Source organism: Urocampus carinirostris, chromosome 9, assembly GCF_059441175.1.
Source record: "Urocampus carinirostris isolate Australia breed hairy pipefish chromosome 9, RoL_Ucar_1.0, whole genome shotgun sequence".
NCBI classification, from domain to species: domain Eukaryota; kingdom Metazoa; phylum Chordata; class Actinopteri; order Syngnathiformes; family Syngnathidae; genus Urocampus; species Urocampus carinirostris.
This window is the reverse complement of record NC_142357.1, coordinates 11091714-11104095: the sequence shown is the minus strand read 5'-3', so window position 1 is coordinate 11104095 and position 12382 is coordinate 11091714. Positions and strand designations below refer to the sequence as shown.

Genomic DNA, 12382 nt, shown 5'->3' with positions numbered 1-12382 from the left:
AGAGCAACAAAATTCTACCCAAAATGCTAAATGATTTGGGCAACACGGCGGCGCAGTGGTTAGCGCGTGTGCGACACAGTTCTGAGGTCATGAGATCGAACTTTCCTGTGTGGAGTTTGCATGTTCTCCCCGTGCTTGCTTGGGTTTCCTCCGAGCACTCCGGTTTTCTCCCACATTCCAGAAACATGCATGTCAGGTTAATTGGCCGGTCCAAATTGTCTCTAGGTGTGAATGAGCGAGCAAATTGTCTGTCCCTGTGTCCCCTGTGACTGGCTGGCAACCAGTTCAGGGTGTCCCGTGCCCACCGCCAAAAGATAGCTGGGATGGGCTCCAGCATCCCTGTGACCCTACTGAGGATAAGCGGTGCAGATAATGGATGTATGGATGATAAATGATTTTACCAATGAACAGGAAATTCCATTCATTTATTTCTATGTATAGCAGGGTAACGCATAAGAAGTTTTATTTACTTACTGTAAGTCCACGTCACAAAAGTAGTAGTGAATAAATAATAAAATCCAAACTTTGAAACATGCAAGTTTGGTTTACAGAGGTGTTGATGACCTCGCCCCTGCCCCCAACAGGAATATTACAGCATCTGCCTGAAAACGGATAAGTTGAAAGTAGTTCTGCCATTTGTTGAATGGAGTTATTATCGTTATATCATTTTTCGCCTCAGGGAAAATGTGAAAGAGAATTTGTGCAATCATTTGCATTATGTATATTTTGCCATAAATTCGTTTTCTCCTTGCAGCCTGCCGTTTCATTCAAAGGAATACTCACACCAGACTGATTCAGCTACCCTTTAAGGAATGCTGTGCTAAAGAAAACACCTATGCAGGTATACATTGTTCTTATTACAATTAAATTACTGCACTCGAATAGCATATGAAAAATGGAGGCTTGAATTATTTTTTTATTACCTAGGTGGATTCTTCACTAATGAATGTAGGGGATGGCTGCACGGTGAGCAGAGAGATCAGTGCTCCGACTAAAGCATCCATGAGCATGGTGGGAAATCCTCCCCAAACGCTGCCTCTTGAGTTTCGAGGCAATGTTACCCTCAGTCAGCAAAACAAGACCACTCCGACAACAGACTGTAAGACAGCAAGAGCCTGCCCGGACACCAGTAATTACAACCTCAACCCGGAGCTTTCTCCACCCCGGCAGCTCAACAATGAACCAATCTCAAGCTCAGCCCCCGCCGGCGCTGAGAATAGGACAGACAAAAGAGCGGTAGAGGCCGCTAAAATCAAGGCCGACGGCACGGGGGCCTACCCCGCTCCTCAGCGGCCGAGTGGCGTAAAAGTCAGCCGGGAGGACTCAGCCAATCCCTACAACAGCAAGAAATCATATGTGCAAACACCATCTGCTCCACCTGCTTACCAGTGCTCTCTGTTCAAACCAGCCCAGCCAGTTGCCTTCCTGCCTTCCACCGATTTCTCCTCCCCACTCTGTAAAATCACCCTCCCACCAGCATTGGGGCAGATTGCGGCTTTGAGAGAAGCCACCACCAGCCAGTTTCCAAAAGACATTCAACCTCAAACCTCAGGTGCAGCGAGTACGCCCCTCATGCGGACCTATCACTATCCTTTCCCCCTGGGCCAGATTGCAGTTTCTGAGAAAAAAGCCTCAAAAGTCAAAACCAACCATTTATCAAGCAAGAACGCCAAATCCATCAGTGAGCATAAGGCCCTGGCATCAGTGGTGGCCTCGCCAGCCATAGCCCTCCCACTGCAGCACCCATCACTGACCTCCCCATCATCCACCCACTACACTTTGTCACCCACCGCTGCCATTTGTTGTGGCTCTGCACTTGCCACTATCGCGTCTCAGAGTAGACTTCTTAACCACATGGAAAAGAGCCTTAGCTTGGACAAGATCACCATGAGTGCTCTGAAAACTTCAGATGAGTGTAGAGTGGTGTCTCCTATCGAGCAAAGGGATATACCCCTGGATTTGTCAGCTAAATCAAAACGCCCAAAGTGCACAAATGAAGCTCCTATTCCGACAAAGGAGCTTCAAAAGAGCGAGTCGATCAAAATAGACTTTCCGAACACAAATGTGTCTCATTCAACAACGTACGGTGCAACTGGGCAGTACGCTATTTTACCTAACACACAGAGAAATGGATCCCATCAAAAGCAATTAGCCCGGACACAAAATCATCAGGTCCCTGAACCTAAGCAAGCGTGGAGCAAGGGACCATCGCAAGATCCCATCAAAAATATCCCTGGAACATACGTCGGTGTAGCCAGTCCCATTCTGGCCTCGACGCTTCAAGGTAAAGATGGTAAAGTGTCATTTGCAGATGAGTTCAAGAGCTTCGCCAAGCAAGAATTGATATCAATAATCGACCAGGGAGAGCAAGCAACCTCGGAAGGAAAGAGGCCCCCTTTACCTAAGAGTGTCAAGCAAGTCAGAACCACAAGCACAGCTGCCACCAAGATTTGTCCCGCCAAAGGGGCCCTCTTGACAGCGCTGTCAAGCACCACAAACTCTCACCCAAAGGCCGGCAAAGCCACAGGTTTGTACTCGACTTGGCATCAGTCTTCTGATTCCCCACACCAAGCAAGGAAAATCTCACCAGGTTTGCAAACACCTAAAGGAAGTTTGGAAACGTCAAAATTTCAAAGTCTGTCAAAACCAGCAGTAAATTCCTGTCAAAAACCATCGCCGCTCTCCAATCTAGCTTCCATTGTGAAGCAACAGGATTTTGAAACAACTAAACTGGGAAACGACGCTCAGGCTGCGTCGAGAAAAGATAATGTTCTGACTCTTCTCAAAGAAATCCCGGTAAAAAAGACCTCCCCATATGAACCTTCAACATACTGGTCCAAGGAAAAGTGTCCTGGAATGTTGGCACAAGAGGGGTTGGCTCCTTCCAGAAAGAGGTTGAAACTCACAGAGACCTCTAAGAATAATGCAGACATATGTGGCCATCAGGGAGAACACAAGCACGGTTTCTCAAAGCCCTTTGGACAGTCCCACAGCCTGCGAAGCAGTGCACCAACGAATGGAAACAGGTTGGAGAGTCAACTGGCCCAAGTATTAGAGGGGGAGGTGCTGAAAAAAGATATCAAAGAATCTGGCAGCCCCCTGGATGAAAATCAGGGCGGATCGGTTGCAAATATTTTGTCCTGCCGGTCTTCAGACCAAGGTGGCGAGAAGAAACCTAATGGAACCAAAGAGGAGTCACCAGTCAAAGCCATTAAACAGAAGAAAGTTAGTCCTAAGAAACCCAACAAGGAGAAGTCACCAGTGGAGTTGAGAAAGACGATTGCAAGAGATAAAGAAAAAGGTGTTACTCCAGCTTTACTAACAAAGGTATCTTCCATTTTGAGTTGTTTACATTATGTTACGCACCTGCAATGCTATGAAAAGTAATTGCCCCTTCACGATTTCTGTGTTTTTTTGCATATTTATCATTCACAAAGGTTTCAGATCATCAAACCAATTTTGATATCACTCAGCGACAACCCAAATAAATGCAAAATGCAGTTTTTAAATGTTGATTGTATTTATTAAGGCACGAAAGAAATCGAAACCTATCCGGCCGTATGTGAAAAAAGAATTGCCCCCTTGACTTAATAGTGAGTTGGGCAACCTTTGGCAGTCATAACAGAAATCTAACGTTTACGATAATTGGTAAGGAGTCTTTCACATTGCTGTGGAGGAATTTTGGCCCATTCTTCTTTGCAGAATTGTTTCAAATCTGCCATATTGAAGGGGCTTCTAGCATGAACTGCCCGATTAAAGTCACACTACAGCAGGGGTCGCCAACTTGTTGCCCGTGGGCACGCTGACACCCGCAGTGTCAATATCATATGCCCATGGGCCCGTTCTAAAAATAGACCTAATCATGAAATATCAATGTATAAAATGTAATTAAATTGTTGTGGGATTTAAACAAAATTAATTTACTGTGAAGTAATTTAAAAACAAAAAGTATAAAAAATAAATAAAACCTAATAAAAAAAAATCAATGTCGCAGAGTTCAATAATCTAAAAACTCTGACGTAACACGGGCATAGGAGCATGTGCATGACAATCGCAGCCTTGACCATGGGCGTCGTGAAGGAGTTAAACATTCGGACTGAATGGGAGGAAGAATTATTTTTTACCAATGTGAAAGAAAACTGTGTGTCTCATTTGCGGCGCAACTGTGTTTGCGGCAAAGCAGGACAACGTGTGGAGCGCCACTTCAACACTTGTCACAAAAGGCTTCCATGCTACCATAATTACTTGCCCAGCAGCGCACAAGGAGCAGAACATGCCCGTGAGTTAAAAGCAACTTTGGGCAAACGGCAGTCTTTTGACAAGGCCGGAGAAAAACTCTCAAAAATCAACCAGAGACTCTTTTAGTGCTACACAATTTTTAATCAAGAAAAAGACAGCATTTTCAGATGGGAAGTGGATACTGGAAATTGCATTTTAACTGACATCACTGGGAAACTAAGCCTTTTGTACTCTGAACTGCAGGGCAAAGGTAAAACTGTTGCTGTTGTCATAAGTTCTATAAATTGATCTAAAACTAAGATGACCATTTTCCCATGCATTTACCAAAAAAAAGTGTTGCACTGTCCCTTTGTGCTGTCAATCATGAAAGGTGAATTTCTTCAGAATCCAAGACTTTTAACAAAGCTGCAGAAAAGTACTATTAAGGGTTCCCGCGGATTCTTGACAAGTCCTAAAAGTTATTGAATTCATTATTCTAAAAATAAGACCTTAATTGGCGTTAAAATGTCTTAAATTCAATTTTAGAAAGTCTTAAAAATGTAAACACATTAATAAGATTTATATTCGTTTGAACTAAAAAAGGTTTAGTAAACTTTATAAATTATCTTTATTCACAAATTCACCGTTTTACTTTTGTGGCAACGTTGCGTGACCACAATAACGGAACTATCAAATCGGTTCAATGTGGTTTCAGTCGGGCCTTTCAGAGTAGACGCATGTCTCAGGTCTACCCACAATACACACACCTTTGGACAGCGACATTTACTTTGGCCCATGAGAAAGTGTAAATTTAATAAGAAGTGGCTGTCCAACAAACGTTTATCTTCATGGCTAAAAGATGTTCCAGGTAATGTGCACGAGGCACGATGTATTGTGTGCAAAAAATATTTGTTTCATTTGTTGTTTCAATTTTGTATTTTGTCGACCTGGCCTGAAATTTGATATCAAGAGGCATTAAAAAAGTCTTAAAGTCTTAAATTTAACTGTCCTTAAGCTGTAGGAACCATCTACTACTAAAGTACTACTAGGGAAATAGTTTGAGAAAAGGTTTTGTGACTTTGATCATCTTGAGCCATGTGTGTCATTCATGTCTAATCCTTTCAGGTAAGTGGATTCACCATGTATTGCTGAGCAACTAACTGCAACGTTTAACTTGGATGTTGGTCAGGTAGAGATGGAAATTGTAACTTTGCAAAAGTAGTGATTAATAGAAATGTGATCAGATTTATTTTTTAAAAAGTTTATTTTTATTACGTTTTACACAAATTATCATTTGGACTATGGCACGGGTTTTTCATCTTGAAAAATGAATGCGAATTCCTGCAAAATGTTGTAAAAAATGTTATTGGTAATTGAAACAATTGGAAAGGTAAAAAAGAAATAAACTATGCATGTTGAAGTTTATCTGTTTCATAACTTGTTGAATCAATCTCCATAGTCATTAAACATTGAAAAAGAGTTCTTACGTAAAATGTTAGTAAGACACAAAATGTAATTAATTGATTAATTAATCAATCAAAATTCTTGTTTCAGAAGTGTGTTATCAAGGTGCCCTTTGTGTTACTCCATGCCCTTGAAGTTGCTCTCGGCCTCAAACAGGTTGGAGATCCCCGTACCACAGCATCTCAATTTGATCTTATTTCGGACTTTGACTCGGCCACTTCAGAACCTTATTTATTTATTTGATAGTTTATTTATTTACGTCAGGTCATCAGTTTGTGCCCTTAAATTCAAGCTCTCTTGGACTATGCAGCAGGAAAATGATCCGAAAAACACCAGCAACTCCACCTCTGAATGGCTCAAATTACAATTAAAGGCTTTTTAAAAATATTTTCAAGTGGAAGAACTTGCCCTACCGTATGCGGTCCTGACAAAAACATTTTTTACACCTGCTCTAACTTTTTGTGGGTAACAAGATTTAGATCCCCATTAACATTCATCCTGTCTTGTGGGTCCTTCAGCAGATAAAACAGAAAACATCAGAACTGGAGCAACGGCTTTTCTTGCAGAGTACAGAGCAGACTTGGAAAGATGAAGAACCCCACAACAAAACAGGTGTGGTCTTTCTTCCTCAGAATGTTAGATTTGATTAGACTTTTGTTCATGTAGCTTTTCATTGAGCCACTTCAGTTCGATAAATCGAAAACTTGAATGCTTCCGATGTGTCACCAACACCTGCACCCAAGCAAGTTGGTGGGAGACTAACAGTCGGATTTTAATTTAATCAGTTACAGATGGCAGAAGGAGTCACGAGGGTGAAGAGACCCGTGCCCTGGACTCCGCTGCGCCTGCAAAGGAACCCGCTAAAGAGCCCGCCTTCCCTAGGTTGAGGAGAGGACGGAGGCGTGCGGATGAGGCCAGGCTGGACCTCTGGGGTTTCGCCACGCCTTCCCCCCCTCCAGAGGCAGCTTCTGAAAGAGCCCCTTCTCTTTCCCCCGCGCAAACGCCTGCCCGCCGCCCGAGAGGGAGGCCTCGCTCCAACCGACTGCCGGAGCGGGATGACAGCGACAAGGGCAAGGCGGTCAACGCAGAGGACGACAACCCGGCACATAAAAGGAGGCGGCACTGCCGTAACAAAAAGTACCAGACAGGGGACTACATCACAGAGAAGGACAAACTGGAAGATGGAGAGCACCTTGAGGAGTCTGACAGCTGTATCGCAGCGGGTATGTTCATCGTTTATACCTCTTGCAGCCATCGTTTAAGTCTCCTGCCGCCTCATAAATCGGCAAGGTCATTCTATGCAAAATCAACTTGATCTGAGGCCGGCCTGAATTTCTGGTCTAAATATCAATCATTACAATCGGGCCGGGCTTCTCCTCTCGCTGCATTTTTAAAGTTATTATCACCAGTCATTGTTTGTTGTCTTTCTGCCTCTCTCTCGCTTAAGTCCTGCGCTAGATTCTTATGCACATTCTGCTACTGTGGTTTATGGCCCAATTTTTGACCTGTCAAAATGACGGATGACCTCAAAGTCTTCCCGTCAACTCAAAACATCGGTCAATAATGGAACAGTGTCAGTTAATGTAACCTTTGCAGACACAGAAATATAAAAGATGTAAATGTTTATACAGTCTTGTTTAACTTAGATTTTGTTTAAAAGACAGGATTTAATTTGTTTTCATAAATCTCACCTCCTCCCAAGTCTTCACCCATAAAATATCAGATTTCGGGTTTGGTATGGGCTAGGTCCTGCATATCAAGTTAATTGGGCAGGCTTTAATACCTGTGGGCCTGGGTCAGGTCCGACTGGAATTTTTGGGCCCAATCTTACCTCTCCTCTCATTTTCAAGTTGGTGCAGGATGCCAAACGTTTTTTTTTAACATTTTTATTTTACATAATAACTCCATTCTCACATCAAAGTACAGAGATACATTGATCGATACTATTTCCCTAACCAATTTAAGTCAAAGTTAGATGCATGGAGCGCCATAAAAATTTGGCTTCATGCTGTGGGCTATGGAATGTTGAACATTTTTAAAATAATGTGTATAGTGTGTTCAAATCTTAAGAAAACTATTCATATATAATCAGAAAAATAAAGCTTTATTTATTAATACCTCTGCTCGTAACCTGTAATTTTCAACTGGCAAAAAATATATTTACTTTGAAAGAAATTCTGCATAACATGATACTTAGATGAGAGAAGCCAGTATTACTCGGTCACCACCCTAAGCCTGTAGTTACTATTTTACCAAAAGTTTGCCAGATTTACTTCAAATAAAGTAAAATATTTTTTTTATCATATACTCATCTGAGATTAGTTTTTAAATATAATTTGATTAGAATACAATTAGGTGCAAAAATATATTTATAATAAACAACAATCCCTAGTGTATGACACAACAATGGATCAAGAAAATCTCAGGACCCGTACAAAACCTTCTTGGAGGAGCACATTCGGCCCGTGGGCCTTACTTTGAAATATGTTAATTTAATGGATTAAAAGGCCAAATTAATGCAACAAAAGTTGATGGGTGTTTTTTTCTTCATAAAAAGCATAATTCCGTTGTAGTTAAGCAATAATTATAAAACCCGATGCATTAACAAAATCAATATTCAATATTTATAAACTAAGTCACATTATTTTCAAGTCATTCCATCCTTATACATTTCATGACTGGAGAAGTTAGAAAAAAAATAATTTTATTTACAAATACACAAAATTGATTCTTTTTTTAATCCTCGTGAGTTTATATGAACTATAAATGTTAATGTTTTACACAGATGTCAAATATTTTGAAAAAATAAAGGCTGAATACAAAAATAACAATACATTTGAATTATCGATAATGCTTATCTGTATAGTTTCTCATAGTTAATGCCTCTTTACTTCATAGCATTAGGTGTGTACTTTATGCTCCTATAAGGAGGACATTTTGCAGTCTTTAACGTCAAATGATACAACAAATGAAATGAAATGAAATGATCTGCATTTATATAGCGCTTTTCAAGTCAAGACTTCCCAAAGCGCTTTACAGTGTGCTTCACATTTCCCAATAGCGGCCGTGCAGCCATGTAAGGCGCTAACCTGCTTATTGGGGGCATTAGGGGTTCAGTGTCTTACCCAAGGACACTTCGACATGTAACACGGAGGAGCTGGGATTCGAACTGCGATCTCTTGATCCCAAGACGAGCGCTCTACCTCCAGTTACAAAATAAATTGTAAAGCTTTCCTGCCATAGTGTCGGTATTGTTTTATTCATCACATACTTGTGCATATTTCCATCAATTTTGAATTATTTAAATTGGTCCGTTCATTTTCTAGGCCGTTCATCATTACACGTTTTAAAATGAAATTAATGGTTACCTGTATTTTACATTTACCCTTTTAGGTTGACATGACATAATTCATTACCAATTTATGACATTAGCTAGAGACCATAAATTGGGCCAGTTACACTCTGGCTTGCGAGTTCATTAGCAAAAGAAACAAAGGATTGGGTTGTATCATTCAAAAGAATGGATAACAAAAATTAACCATCAACATAATTCTTACTCTTTGTAAACATTTCTTTTTGTAAATCGGTAGATAATAAGGTCATCTGCAATGACAAAAGGAAAGCAACTGAAGAGATTCATAAATTGCTTTATAGATCATGCTTTAAAGCAAACCATAAAGGGATTGGCATGCAAATACAATAAAAATGCTCAACCAATTAAGCCTACTGCTTTGGTTTTTGGATTTCCTTCAAATTTTTAAAGTTACATTTAAGCGTTTATTTTTCAAGCACAAATGGTGTCTTTCTCCAGAACAAGTGTCAATACTAGAATAATGAGCATAAATAAGATAAATGTATTTTTAAATTGACGTTATAATTTTTTTATAAGTAATATTATAATAGTGCAACATTATTTAAAAAAATACTTTGGATTATTTTTTTGAAGATCAACAAAAATATTTTTTGTTTTATATTTTTGTTTGCATAATATTTTACCATTACTGTTGAAGTTGCTGTGTTGTGTAGTGCGAGCTAAAGGAGCACTGCTAAAAGAAGATAACAAACTATGGAACCTCAAAGTGACCAACCTGCACCATTTTCTTACTCTTCTCATTTCAGATTTACTAAAGACTGAGAGTCCGAGTCCTGTTGCGTCCAGTCCGGAGCCGGCGACACCACAGAAAGCTTCCTTCACACGTTCGGGCTCAGTCCGCTACCAAGCTAGCGATGTGTCTCCAGAGTCCAACGACAAGCCTTCTGGAAAGAGGAAGTTCAAGAGCAAACACTTGTGCGACAATAATGAGAAAAAGGTGAGCTCTTTGGCTTCTTTTTTCTGTACCCAATTTCACCTCTCAAACAATTTTACCTTTAAAGTCAAGTGCCACTGTTGTTAAGATGCAAAAATAAATACAAATTTAAAGAATGGCCGTAACTTACGACTATTTTAATAGTCGATGAGTCAACGACTATTTATAAGGTTACTCAAATAATCAGATATTTTTTATATATTTAGCATGAAGTTAATTTAATTATGTGGCAAATGATAATAAACACACGAATGGGTACAATGAAAAATACACATTTTATTGAACAAACTCTGGTTTTGTATACAGGGTATAAAACCAATTGGGCACTGTGCTTGGTCAGTAGAGACATAAACTTATTTCCATATTTTAGTAATAAGCAAATAAAAAAATAAAATCAAATACACATGTTTATCCCTGTAAACCAAAAATTGGCAAATTAGCAGTAGAACAGTCAATAAAACTAATATGATGTCCATTTCAATGGTCAACCGCAAAGCCTGTTACAAAAATAATTCTTAATTTTCTACAAATCAAACTGATTTAACAACTGGCGTTTGTCGTTTTTAATGTTTTAACAACACCAACTGCAGAATGCATTTAATTTCAAGGAAGCTTGTCTGGCACAGTGTGGCATAAAGCCCATGCTCTCTTACATAGCAAAATACACGCCTATAAAATGTACAATGGATCAATTGAATCCTTACCAAGGAAAGTTAGACCCTGTTTTGTTCATTTGTCCGACGTGAGCTTTAAACGTTGTGCGTCACAGAGCAGTCGCCATGATACGTAAGGTATTCTTTGCAAACTTGGTAAGTAGTATTTCTATTGGCCGTATACAGGGTAAAATGCTCTCAAACTTTAGAAGTTTTGGTACACATAATTGAAGCGGGTATTTCTACAACCCCTAGCAAAAAAGTATGGAATCATCAGTCTTGGACAAGTACTCACTCCGAGATTTTATCCTGTAGAACAAACACAGCTAAAAAGCATGAAATAATAATAACGTTTTTCAAAAGTGTAACTCTTTGGCATTCAGAAACACTAAAAGAAATGAATAAAAAAACTTTGTGGTGGTCATTTTTGCAAGGGGTTGTATATGTTTATTTTACTGCTTGAGACAGAGACACTATTGCGCATGTGCGATTCTCAGCAGAGATTATACTCCTGTAAAAAGGCCTCTATCTTTTGGAAAAACTTGTCCGGCGACAATAATCAACAATTAATTCCATTTCTATTATTGATTTTTGTGGACAACACTGACAAATAGTTGCGGCACTAATTCTGTACTGCTACTTTAAATTTTGTTTTCACAATTTCACCTCTTAAGTCAAGTCCCACTTTTATCTTTAGATGCAAAAATAATTATAAAGTTGTAGTCTATGTACACTCAGATAGGTCAACCTGGTCCTTTAAGGCAGCAGTTTTGGTTATTTTGAAGGTTTCTCCCTTAAAACACAGGTCACTCAAATAATCTGCTCATCAGCGTAGCTTGATGATGACAACCCTTGTCATTTGATTTGATGAAATCTGAGGCCTGGCTTCTTCATCAAACGAAATAAGTTATCAGAATTAGTGTACAAAACTTTCCTGGCATCTTTATGAGCATATTAAAAAAAACACATTCTGTTAAGTGGAAGAAAATGGATCCATGGACATTCTGTTGCCACCTACTGATATGGATGAACATGACTGTTACTCCAATAATCGCTGGAATTTGTCGACAACAATTACTTAATATTGGAGAATTTCCTGTGGCACACCAGACAAGGCAGTACATTGTACGTAGCTATTAATTTGCACACCTGTTATCCTCCGCACTATTGCAATCCATTGTATAGCAAACATATGATTACCTGACTGCCTATTTCAGATGTTTCACTTTGCACTACTGTATAGTCATCTTATAGCTATAATTGTTTATTCACTTTTGCTCATTCATTTATTTTGTACAACATGAGATCTTCCTACTGGGTTTTTCATTCCACACAAGTGTTTTGTACTGTTGTACAGTGTCCTTTTTTCATGATACTCCAACTCTTCTTTAGATTTTTACATTTTAAGAAAAATGTGCCAGCCAAATTTATCAACATTTCGTTCCATTTACATGTGTATAAGAATAACGAGAAGAAATATCCTCATCATCAAGGTCCCAGGGTGCACACAAATTGATAAACACTGGCCCTCTACTAACTGAAAAAAATAGGTAATGATTTTTTTGAGGACCAATCTTGTCTCTTAAGAATTTGTCGACTTTTACAAGGACATTTAATGATGCTTGCCATGTTGCGGCACAGCATGTTTGGTGCACATCTTGTGCACATCAAGCCACTGGCAGAGCCGATGATCACCAGTACTCGAAATCAGTAATAAGAAAAATACAAAGCTATTTGTCC

At 39.5% G+C, this 12382-nt stretch overlaps 1 protein-coding gene across 5 annotated transcripts in view; it reads left to right on the top strand.

Moving 5' to 3' along the window:
- bcorl1 (BCL6 corepressor like 1) overlaps positions 1-12382 on the top strand; it is a 45776-nt gene that overhangs the window by 17261 nt on the left and 16133 nt on the right. For 4 of the 5 annotated variants that reach the window (XM_088344515.1, XM_088344514.1, XM_088344516.1 and 1 more), the window contains exons 2-6: positions 755-841; positions 928-3327; positions 6201-6294; positions 6468-6905; positions 9802-9992. In XM_088344515.1, the coding sequence (XP_088200641.1) occupies positions 836-841; positions 928-3327; positions 6201-6294; positions 6468-6905; positions 9802-9992 (3129 nt within the window). In that variant the 5' untranslated portion in view covers positions 755-835. The remainder of the gene's footprint in view (positions 1-754; positions 842-927; positions 3328-6200; positions 6295-6467; positions 6906-9801; positions 9993-12382) is intronic. The other variant, XM_088344518.1, reaches the window with a different exon arrangement.